The 12,823-nt window shown below is 44.1% G+C and overlaps 1 protein-coding gene across 1 annotated transcript in view; it reads left to right on the top strand.

Moving 5' to 3' along the window:
- Positions 1-12,823, top strand: part of CACNA1E (calcium voltage-gated channel subunit alpha1 E) — a 791,083-nt gene that overhangs the window by 684,004 nt on the left and 94,256 nt on the right. The window contains exon 30 of the mRNA XM_033915447.1: positions 9,380-9,544. Coding sequence (XP_033771338.1) covers positions 9,380-9,544 — 165 coding nt within the window. The remainder of the gene's footprint in view (positions 1-9,379; positions 9,545-12,823) is intronic.

Here is a 12,823-nt window from a genome sequence, read left to right on the forward strand (position 1 = left end):
AAGATTTTCAATGCAGGTTTTTATATTAACACGGTACAAAAGGAAGTGGGAACGGACAATGAGCCCTCCACTGAAGAACACTGATGTAAAACCAACTTGTTTATTTCATAAAAGAACAGAAGCAGAAGCTGTAAGACCCGACACAGCATTGTGTTTCGGCGTCTGAGGAACGCCTGCATCAGGGGGTCACTGTGGCGTATATGTTCACAGATGACAGGTCTGGGATAAAACAAAGCTCGGTCCAACTAACATGCCAGAGTAACCAAAACCACTGAAAAGTTTTAAAAATGAATAAAGATTAACAACAACAAAAAAACAAGGAGAAAAAAATTGAGAATAACTGAATTCGTGATTGGGGGAACCGCGAATCGGGAGGGGGGGGGGCTGTATATGGTATGCTGTTGCTGCCTTTCCAGTATCTATGTTTTCGGCTTAGCAATTTTCATTTCTTCTAAGGAAGACTGGTTTTATTTTCCTGCCGTTAGCTGCCTGAAGAGTGTTGGCAGTTTTCTTTTTTGGTCAAGGAGTCAGTCTGTGATGATCATGATTTTGTTTTTTGGGGAATTTTTTTGTTCCTGCTTATTCAAATGTTAAAAACATAAGAACATAAACATTGCCTCTGCCGGGTCAGACCATGGGTCCATCATGTCCAGCAGTCTACTCCCGAGGCGGCCCCCCCCCCAGGTCCAAGACCAGTAAGTGATCTTTTACTTAAAACATGTTATTCCCTAACCGTTAAATATTGTGTATAGTAACCCTCTAACTATACCCTTCAATCCCCTTTTCCCTCAGGAAATCATCTAATCCCATTTTGAAACCCACAATCGTACTCTGCCCTACTACCTCCTCTGGAAGTGCATTCCACCACCCTCTGAGTGAAGAAGAACCATTTGACCCACCACCCTCTGAGTGAAGAAGAACTTCCTAGCATTTGTTCTGAATCTGTCTCCTTTCAATTTTTCTGAATGCCCTCTTGTTTTTGTTGCCCCCGCTAGTCTAAAGAATCTGTCCCTCTCTACTTCTCTATACCCTTCATGATCTTATAAGTTTCTATCATGTCCCCTCTAAGTCTACGCTTTTCCAGGGAAAAGAGCCCCAGCTTCTCTAGCCTTTCAGCATATGAAAGGTTTTCCATGCCTATTATCATTCTTGTTGCTCTTCTCTGGACCCTCTCAAGTATCGCCATATCCTTCTTAAGTACGGCGACCAGTATTGAACACAGTATTCCAGATGTGAACGCACCATCGCTCGATACAGTGGCAGGATAACCTCCTTCATTCTGGTAGTGATACCTTTTTTGATAATGCCCAACATTCTGTTTGCCTTCTTTGAGGCCGCTGCGCATTGTGCCGCCGGCTTCATTGTTTTATCCACCAGAGCCCCCAAGTCCTTTTCTAGGTTGCCTTCCCCCAGTACCATCCCTTCCATCGTATAGCTATACATCGGGTTCCCTTTCCCTATGTGCAAGACTTTACATTTCTCTACATTGAAGCTCAACTGCCATTTATTTGCCCACTCACTCAGTTTGTTCAGGTCCCTTTGTAGTTCTTTGCATTCTCCACAGTTCTAACCCTGGAGAGTTTTGTGTCATCCGCGAATTTTATAACTTCGCACTTCATCCCTGATTCCAGGTCATTGATGAATATATTGAACAGCAGCGGTCCCAGCACTGACCCCTGTGGAACACCACTTGTGACCCCTTTCCAGTCAGAGTAGTGTCCCTTAACTCCTACCCTTTGTTTCCTGTCTGCCAGCCAATTTCTGATCCATCTGTGCACGTCTCCCTCCACCCCGTGGTTCCACAGTTTCCTTAGTTAGGCGCTCATGGGGTACCTTGTTCAATGCTTTTTGGAAGTCCAGATATACGATGTCTATGGGGTCACCTTTGTCCAATTGTTCGCTTATCCCCTCAAAGAAGGGCAGTAAGTTCATTTGGCATGATCTTTCTTTACAGAAACCATGCTGGCTTGTTCTCATCAGATTATTTCTTTCTATATGCTCATTGATACTGTCCTTGATCAATGATTCAGCCATCTTCCCCCATTACTGAGGTTAAGCTCACTGGTCTGTAGTTCCCCGGGTCGCCTCTTGATCGATTTGTTCCTTGGGTTGCCTCAAATCGATTTGTTAACTAAGAATCTACTCAGCACTGCTTTCAATCCAGTAACCCTAAGAACTTTATAGCTTTCACATTCTTTATTATGTAAGATTGTATTGCTGACTTTGATTGTAACCTCTTCGCTGATTCTCCAGCGCTTCTTGCTGTAAACCGCCTCGAACTTATATGGCTTTGGCGGTATATAAGAATAAAATTATTATTATTATTAAAGATAGGTCTTTTTTTTTTTTTTTTAGTACATCTTCTGTCAGAACTGGTTCATTCCAGTTTTGTAGCTGGCAGTTCAGTGAGCTGTCTCATCTGCACAGTTCCCTCATTTTCACACAGTTTGGCTTTGTATGTTTCCTGTGCCTTTTGTTAGCCAGTGGTGCCTAACTACATTTATTAATTCTGTTCTTAAATGTGTGGTTTTGATTTAGTTCTAATATCATTCTTAGGGCTTTTGGCTGAACTCCAGGCAGCGATTTAGTTTTGGTTTTTGGTTTTACTGCCTTTAGCTAGTGCGATGGGACTGAGTTGTCCTGTGTGGGCTTATAGCTCACATCACAGAGATACTGCATGAGTTTCATCTGCATGGGCTGCTTGTGGCGTCCGTCTCCTATGGCATTTACTTATATAGTCCTGCTGTAATATTCAGCTTCCACCTACACATAATCTCAGCTTTCTTTTAGCTGCATAGTCTCACTCATCTTTCAGGTTACACGCAGGCACTATCCTTTATGCTGTGCCAGTGGCATACCTAGCATATGTGACACCCGGGGCCCATCATTTTCTAACACCCTCCTCCTCTATATGAAAAACATGATTTTTAGTAATAATCCACACGTCGCACAGCAAGTGTACCTAGGAAAAGGCAGCATCTTACTTATTGCAGTGAGCAGTAGAACATCAACAAACCCATTGTAAATCTAAACAAGCCAGACTGGTACAGATCAATCCTGCACAGACAATGCCAATAGAAAACCATGTATTTTTAATACACGCAGAACACAGATACATCCTCGCCCAGTATGGAATATGTAAACACAAAACTAGAAATAGAAATATGTAAGCAAAAGTTAAACTGAACCATAAGGAAGCCAGACTGCATACAATGCAACACTGCAGAAACAGTGATGGATGTCCCTTAATATTGTGCAAAATATAAAAATAACAGATGTAAATTTGAAAAAACTGAGAAATAGCACTTATCACTTTACAAATTAACAAATAGAAATAAAACAAATATTGGGAAATAAGAAAATACAATTTTATTGGACTAATCCATTTTTCAATTAGCTTTCAGAGGCCAAATCCTCCTCCTTCAGGTAAGTACAGTATGTTCTGGTATCCTGTTCTGACCTGAGGAAGGGTGTTTAGTCCAATAAAAAGAGTGCCTTATTTCCATTTCCTTTTTATAAACTTTTATCAATACAGCTGCAATATTACTTTATTCTAAAACAATAACAAAAATCTTATTTCTACCTTTTGTCGTTTCCACTTTAATCATCTTCTCTTCACTCTCTTCATTCCATACAGCATCTGTCCTCTCTCTTCCTTCCATGCAGCATCTGCCCTCTCTCTCTGCCCCTTCCATCCACTGTCCACCCTCTCTGTCTCTTCTATATGGCATCTTCCCTCTTTCTATATCCTTTCCATGAACTGTCTATCCTGTGCCCCTACTCTCCTTTGTACATGATTCATTTCAGCTTTACCTCCTCTCCATTTTTCTCTCTCTGTCCCCTTCCCCTATGCGCTGGCATCACTCTCTTTTCCTTTCCTTCCTTCCTTCCCACTCCACCCCATGATCTGACATCTCTATCTCCTTCTCTTTCCTCCCCCCCCCCCCATGCCCTGGCATCTCTCACCTCGCCTTCCCTTCCATCTTTCCCTTCTTCTCCATGATCTGGCATCTCTTCTCCTCTCCTTCCTTTCTCTCCCTCCCTCCTTCCTTTCCCCTGGACTGGCATCTCTGCTTCCCTTTCACCACCACCACCCCCATGCCCCAGCACCTCTCTCACTCACTCCCTCTCCATGATCTGGTATATCCTATCCTTCCTTCTTTTCCCTCCCTCCCTTCCTTCCTTTCCCATTGCACTTTTCTCTCCTCTCCCTTCCCTGGTATTCCTTCTCCCTCCTTCCCGCTCTCTCCCCAATCGAGTGCATAATTTCTTTCCCCATCCCCTCCCCTCTCCCTCTTTGTTGTCCCCCCCCCTACTCATTAGCAGCACAGCCTTCACAACTCGTGGCTTTTCCTGGCTTAGGGTCTTCCTCTCCCAGGTCCCATTTTTTTCCTGTTTCTGCAAAGGCAGGACTCAGCAGAGAGGAAGGCCCGACACCAGCAGAACAGCGAATTGTGAATATTGACACTGCCAGAAGTTTACGACACTGGCTTGAGTGAATCATCCCCTTATGAACTGTACCCAGGGTGAAGCTCTTGGGACTGTTTTTTCTCTGTCTCCATCCATTGGTAGATGAACATACCCCATTCATTCTGGACTGGTCATAGAAACATAGAAACATAGAAAATGACGGCAGATAAGGGCCGCGGCCCATCTAGTCTGCCCACCCCAATGACCCTCCCCTATCTAACTCTGCGTAGAGATCCCACGTGACGATCCCATTTCTTTTTAAAATCAGGCACGCTGCTTGCTTCGATCACCTGAAGTGGAAGTTTATTCCAGCGATCAACTACTCTTTCGGTGAAAAAGTATTTCCTGGTGTCGCCGTGCAATTTACCGCCCCTGATTCTCCATGGATGTCCTCTTGTCGCCATCGGACCTTTGAAAAAGAAGATATCCTCTTCTACCTCGATACGGCCTGTGAACGTCTCGATCATGTCTCCCCTCTCTGCGTTCCTCGAGTGAGTATAGGCGTAATTTATCTAGCCGTTCCTCGTACGGGAGATCCTTGAGTCCCGAGACCATCCGGGTGGCCATCCGCTGGACTGACTCAAGTCTCAGTACATCCTTGCGGTAATGAGGCCTCCAGAATTGTACGCAGTACTCCAGATGGGGTCTCACCATGAATCTATACAACGGCATAATGACTTCAGGCTTACGGCTGACGAAACTCCTACGTATACATCCTATGATCTGCCTAGCCTTAGATGAAGCCCGCTCCACTTGATTGGCAGTCTTCATGTCTTCACTGATGATTACCCCTAAATCCCGTTCCGCAACAGTCTGACATGACTAAAGGAAAGAAAATTATCAGGTAAGAAACAAAATTTTTCCATTGTGCTGGAAGCAAAAACACACAGTAAAAACATTTTTTTTAAGGTATATTAAAAGCAAGAAGCCATGAAAAGAATCAGTTGGACTGCTGAATGACAACAAGGTAAAAGGGTCACTCAGGGAAGATAACGCCATAGTGGAGAAAGTTAAATAAATTCTAATTCCATTATATCTTTCTTGAGAAATGGTGACCAAAATTGAATGCAGTATTCAAGGTGAGGTCATAACATGGAGCAATATAGAGGCATTATTATATTCCTTGTATTATTTACCATCCCTTTCCTAATAAATCCTAGCATCCTATTTGCTTTTTTGGCTGCCACCACACAATCCAATGACACCCAGATCTTTTTCTTGGGTGCTAGCTCCTAAGGTGGATCCTAGCATCCAGAAACTATGATTTGGATTATTCTTCCCAATGTAGCTCACTTTGCATTTCTCCACTTTAAAATTCATCTGCCATTTTGTTTGGAGTTTCTCCTATTTTTAATTACAGGAGCAATACCAATAAGAATATGCACTCTTTTGAAAAATATGCACACTTCTTGGAAGAATGTGCATTATAGTGACAAGAAAACCCTAAATGTCTAGGTTTTCCTGTTGTTTTGGGGAAAAAACTACATGAAACAGCACGGGAAATGTGAACATCATTTCTCATGCCATTTCAAAAAATTGCACAGCCCTATTAGTGATATTGAAACTGGATTACTTCATGTAGAATTATAGTGCAATCTAATTAATTGATAGCTCTTTAAATTCTCCTAGAGCACAGTTTAGAGTGATTAGATTTTTTTTTGATCATGCCCAAGGGCTCTCTGACTCCTCTGCTACAAGCAGATGATTTTGCAGTAGGATTTCAACAGAAGATCAAGGCAGTATGAAATAGTACGCAGGGATGGAGTTTGAATTTGTGCTTGTTACCAGTGCCTGTAGTAAAAGGAGATAAATCTGATAGACAGGTGGTTGGTAATGCTGGTAATTGTCCAACTACAAACATTCTAATTTTACCATAGTCGTAGAGGTTATTGTTGCAGATCTGTTCAAGTGATATTTGGCAGATTATAATCTACTTCACTTCTTCCAATCCGAATTTTAAAGCATATAGAGCACTGAAACATTACTTGTAACTTTATTGATTAAACTTTATTTAGGCCCCATTTTATTAAGCTGCATTAGGGTTTTTATTGCCAGCTGCTGCGATAAAAGATCTGACGCTTAGAACATAGAACTTAACGGTATTGCGGTATATAAACTGTTATTATTATTATTATAAGAATTGCCGCTGCTGGGTCAGACCAGTGGTCCATTGTGCCCAGCAGTCTGCTCACGCGATGGCCCCCAGGTCAAAGACCAGTGCTCTAAATGAGTCCGACCTCACCTGCGTACGTTCCAGTTTAGCAGGAGCTTGTCCAACTTTGTCTTGAATCCCTGGAAGGTGTTTTCCCCTATAACAGACTCCGGAAGAGTGTTCCAGTTTTCTACCACTCTCTGGGTGAAGAAGAACTTCCTTACAAATCTTTATAGAATTCCTATGAGTGTTGGAGCTGTTACCAAAGTGATCGGCATTATAAAACCCTAACACTACTTGATAAAAGGGGGTCTTAATTGTGGACAAAAGAAAACAAGTTTTTGATATGTGACTCAACTTGAATGCAGCATTTGTGCAGAGGGCTTCATTGACTTGTCGACCATTACTCCCAATTTCTTTCCTGGGGGGTCTATCCAAGTACTGCACCGGACATCCTGTATTCGTGTATAAGATTTGTGTTACCAACATGCATCACTTTACACTTATCCACGTTAAACCTCATTTGCTATGTCGCAGCCCATTTCTCGAGCGTGTTTATGTCACGTTACAGGTCTTCGCAATCCTCCTACATCTTCACTACTCTGAATAACTTCGTATCGTCTGCAAATTTAATCACCTGACTCTTACCAATTTCCAGGTCATTTATAAATATGTTGAAGAGCACGGGTCCAAGCAACGAACCCTGCGGCACTCCACTTGTGACGCTTTCCCAGTCTGAGTATTGGCCATTTACCTCCACTCTCTGTTTCCTTTCCGATAGCCAGTTTTTAATCCACGTGAGTATTTCAGCTTCGATTCCATGGCTCACAATTTTTCGAAGTAGTTGTTCATGCGGGACCTTGTTGAACACCTTCTGAAAATCCAGATATACAATGTCGACTGGGTCACCCTTGTCTATCTGCCTGTTTACCCCCTCAAAGAAGTGCAGCAAGTTCATCAAGCATGATCTTCCTTTGCTGAAGCCATGCTGGCTGGTCCTCATCAGATTGTGTCCGTCAAGGTGATCAATGATGTGGTCCTTTAACAGCGCCTCTACCATCTTTCCCGGTACCGAGGTCAGACTCACTAGTCTGTAGTTTCCCGGATCTCCCCTCGAAGCTATCTTGAAGATCGTCGTAACATTCTCTACTTTCCAGTCTTCCGGAATCCTTCCTGATTTGATCGACAGATTGGCTGTTAGTTGAAGCAGTTCAGCTATAGCCCCTTTCAGTTCCTTGATTACCCTTGGATGGATGCTATACGGTCCCGGGGATTTATTGCATACCTCTTCTAAACTGACCATCAACCCTGTCAGTTTCCCGTCTTCATTTCCTGCGTATAGATTGTCAGCTTCCGGTATGTTGTGTATATCCTCTTCGGTAAATACAGACGCAAAAAATGTATTCAGTTTGTCAGCAATGGCTTTGTCCTCCTTTAGCACTCCCTTTATTCCATGGTCATCCGGCCTCACCGCTTCCTTCACAGGTCATTTCTCTTTAATATATCGAGAGAATGGCTTGACGTTTTTTGCCTCCTTGGCTATTTTTTCCTCGTAGTCTCTTTTGGCCCCTCTTACCGCCTTATGGCACCTGCTTTGATGTTGTTTGTGCTTTTTCCAGTTTTCGTTCGTTTTTGACCTTTTCCATTCCTTAAACAAAGTCATCTTTTCTCTGATCGCTTCTTTCACCGCTACAGTGAGCCACGCCGGTTCCTTGTTCTTTTTCTTCTTGAATCCCTTGTTGATAAGCGGTATATATAGATTTTGCGCCTCGGTGACTGTGTCCTTAAAAAGGGGCCATGCTTGCTCTAGCATTTTTACAGTGCTTATCCTCTTTTTGCATTCATACATTGGGTATGGTAAACAGCCACCAATTGAATTGAGGGCAGTCTACCAGGGCTGTGACTTCTTAATGGGCAGAGTCTTGGGCAGTGCTGCCTGAGGATATTTGTAGGGCAGCCACTTGAACAACCCTGAATACCTTCATAAAGTTCTACAGTGTAGACGTGGTGGCACTTATGGAAGATCTTCCGGTGTAAACAATATGATAGGGTTATTCCTCTCCTGATAAAACTCCATTGGCTTCTGATCAGAGAATGGATCATTCATAAAATCTTGTGCATTATTATTTTTAAAGCTTTTTATAGTCAATCCTCTGAACTTGTGATTGTTTTACTGAAAAGACTAATCTCATCTTTTCCGTCTCAAAACTGGAAGTTACTTTGTTTTCTGTCTGTTAATTGAGTCTCTTAAAATAGGGTTTTGCATAGCTCTCACCTTGGAATGTGACCTTGACCACAAGGCAAAAAACATTTTATAACTCTTCATGTAATTTTCTATAAACCTTTCTTTTTTTCATAAATTTTTGTAATCATATATACTCTATTTATTGGTTTATTTTTAATTTGTGTTATCCTAATGCTGTAATTACCTTCTCTTAATTGTACACCTCTTGGGACATTTGGAGAATAAGTGGTTTATAAAAGCCTAGGCTAGATTAGATTAGATTCATCTCCTTAGCTATAGTTAAACAAAATAACCCTGGCCAGTAAGTCCAGATTAGATTTTTTTTTTCTTAATACTGTCTGCTGATATTGTTATTCCATGCTGAACTATTTGTGTTTCCTTAATATACAATATTTAACAAGGACTGACATGTTCTAATGCAGAAATCACCATGTTTACTTATACTTCTGAGTGAGTGACATAGTAGTGGGAAGTAAATTATAGTATAAATGTTGATTATTTTTCTGATTCAGAGAGCTTGCATCGATTTTGCCATCAGTGCTAAACCACTCACCCGCTATATGCCACAGAACCGTCACACTTTCCAGTACCGGGTCTGGCACTTCGTGGTCTCCCCATCTTTTGAGTACACCATCATGGCCATGATTGCTCTGAACACAGTGGTACTGATGATGAAGGTAAGGTGAATATATATGATCTGGTTTTCAAATCTGCCACCAAACTGGGAAGTAACAAAACAGTGGCATGCATTCAGGGGGTGGGGGCACATTCAGAGGGCAGTTCTATAAAGTAGGTGCTAACATTTACGCCTAATTTTTATTCTGGGACTGTTGTGGCAAAACAAAATGACTGCCTCAAGGGTCTGTCAAAATTTTGGCGAGTTATCACTTTAACATTTGGGACTGGATTCTGTAACCGGTGCCGATATTGGTGGCCACCTTAAAAGCGTCTGCAGATCACGTGTCAATCATGCATTGGTGCTGGTTTCCGAATTGCACCTATCTTTGCATGAATTGCATCTACGTAGGTGCTTTGGCCACAGTTCTTCAACCGCCGGTCCGCAGAAAATTCCTGCCGGTCCGCGCAGGACCGGCGAGATCAACTTCTTCAATTTCCTGCTGGTCCGCGCAGGACCGGCAAGATCGAGGAGCTATCCTTCGCGCAGGGCCGGAGAGATAATAGGGAGCCTCACACTGTGCTTTATCCCCTCCCAGCGGCTCTCCTTACAAACGCAGCGATTGAAGAAGGAAGCCTTGGAGCTTTTGCTGTCGGGCCGCCTCTGATGATGCAACTTCCGCTTTCCTCAGAGGCGGTGCGACCCAACAAAGGACCCGAGGCTGCCTTACTGAATCGCAGCGCTGGCAAGTAAGGAGAGTTGCTGGGAGGGGAGAAAGCTGCTGGCATGGTGAAAAAAAAAGGGACAGTTGCTACTGGACCTGGATAGGGAGAAGGAGAGATGCTGCTGGGAGGGGGGAAAAAGGGACAGCTGCTACTGGAGAGGGAAAAGGAGAGATGCTGCTAGGAGGGGAGGAAGGAAAGGATTCTGTGAAGCTGCTGGGCAAGGGGAAAAAGGGACAGCTGCTACTGGACCTGGATAGGGAGAAGGAGAGATGCTGCTGGGAGGGGGGAGGGAAAGGAGTCTGGGAAGCAGCTGGGCAAGGGAAAAAAAGGGACAGCTGCTACTGGAGAGGGAGAAGGAGAGATGCTGCTAGGAGGGGAGGAAGGAAAGGATTCTGTGAAGCTGCTGGGCAAGGGGAAAAAGGGACAGCTGCTACTGGACCTGGATAGGGAGAAGGAGAGATGCTGCTGGGAGGGGGGAGGGAAAGGAGTCTGGGAAGCTGCTGGGTAAGGGGGAAAAATGAACAGCTGCTACTGGACCTGGAGAGGGAGAAGGAGAGATGCTGATGGGAGGGGAGGAGGGAAAGGAGTCTATGAAGCTGCTGGGCAAGGGGAAAAAGGGACAGCTGCTACTGGACCTGGATAGGGAGAAGGAGGGATGCTGCTGATGGAAGGGGGGAGGGAAAGGATTCTGGGAAGCTGCTGGGTAAGGGGGAAAAAGGGACAGCTGCTACTGGACTTGGAGAGGGAGAAGGAGAGATGCTGCTGGGAGGGGAGGAGGGAAATGAATCTGGGAAGCTGCTGGGCAAGGGAAAAAAAGGGACAGCTGCTACTGGAGAGGGAGAAGGAGAGATGCTGCTGGGAGGGGAGGAGGGAAAGGAGTCTGGGAAGCTGCTGGGCAAGGGAAAAAAGGGACAGCTGCTACTGGATAGAGGGAGAAGGAGAGATGCAGCTGGGAGGGGAGGAAGGGAAGAGAGTTATTGCTGGACAGGAGGAGGAGGGAAGGGAGAATGAAAAAAGGAAGGAAACAGCTGGCAGAGAGATTAGAGGAGGGGAAGGGGAGACACAGGCATGAGAAAGTAGAGAGATTGATGATAGGAAAGGGTCAGCAGAAAAATAAGCAGAAAGGGACAACGATGATAGATCTGGTGTAGGATAGATAAAAATGAAGAGAGCAGTGAAGCTGGAATGAATCATGTAAAAAGGAGATGGGGGTACAACCTGGATGGAAAGGGGAGAGGGGCATAGAAAGAAGACAGATACCATACGGAAGGGGGAGAGGACAGACAGTGGATGGAAGGGGCAGATGCTGGATTGAAGAGACAGAGAGGGCAGACGCTGGAAGGAAGAGAGTGAAAAGAAGATTGAAAGCAGAAACCAGAGACGACAAAAGGTAGAAAAAAATAATTTTATTTCTATTTTGTGATTAGAATATATCAGATTTGAAATATATATCCTGCTAGAGCTAGTGTTAGACATAACTGGGGACTGCAAAACCCAGGCAGTGCTTCTATAGCTTCCAGCTGGCTTAGGGCGCTCTCTGACCAGGGGGCAGTTGCCCTAGTTGCACTCCCCTAAAACTATTCCTGTCATGTGTGACTGCAGTATTCTGTTAGCATGATATTTCTGTGTAGCATTCTGTAATAATTTGGCTTGTTCAGTTTTCTTGATAGTAGAGGGGATATATGTGAAGGGGAGGGGAGACAGGGGTTTTGTTGATCCTTGCTCTGAATTATTTGTATTTATAAAATGACAATTGTACAGAATATTGTTTCTTTTTATACTTTAATAAAATACATTCAATATAAAATCATAACTGAGGCTTGTGTGGATGGGATCAGATGATTTGTGGGGACCGAGCTTGCGGAGATGGGGCGGAAACGGGGTTTTTAAATTTTGCCGGTCCACAAAATAATTCTTTTTTTTCTGCCGGTCCACGGGTGTAAAAAGGTTGAAGAACACTGCTTTAGGCCACCTTACACCTCTTCTGGCATTCGCCATAACTACTTTGGCATTCGGTGGCCTAAAGCGCCTACATAGGTGCAATTCTGGCGCCTTTTATTTAGGCACTAGTAGGTGCTTTAACCTCTCCATTTTTTGCCATTTCTAATGATGTTTTTCAATTAACTTAGGTGCTGGTAGGGTGTCTACTAGTGTCTAAGTTTGGGCGCTGGTTTTAGAATTCACCTCTTGGTGGTTTTTTATGCACAACAACATATTATTTTATTTCTACAAGTGCTTTATATCAGTGGCATAGTAAGAGGGGGTGGGGGAGCTGGTTCATCCCGGGCACCATCATGGTGAGGGCACAGGTACCCGTTCTCCTCTCTGCCTCCTCTCTGCCTCCCACTCCTTCCCTGTCTCCTTCCCTCCCCCCCCCTGCCACACATGTGCACCATTTCTTTGTAACGTTCCTGGTGCGAGCAACAACTCCCAACTGTTGTTGCACCAGCATCGTATCTTCTCCTGACATCACTTCCTGGACCCATGCTTAGGCCGGGATATCAGAGGAAGAGTTGAAGCTGGCACTGGGGATTGCTGCTTGCGCCAGGAATGTTAAAGAGGTACAGGGGAAGTGAAGCGGTGCGTGTGCGGCAGGAGGGGGTGGAGAAGGAGCG

The sequence above is a fragment of the Geotrypetes seraphini genome, chromosome 12 (genome assembly GCF_902459505.1).
Source record: "Geotrypetes seraphini chromosome 12, aGeoSer1.1, whole genome shotgun sequence".
Classification (NCBI taxonomy): Eukaryota; Metazoa; Chordata; class Amphibia; order Gymnophiona; family Dermophiidae; genus Geotrypetes; species Geotrypetes seraphini.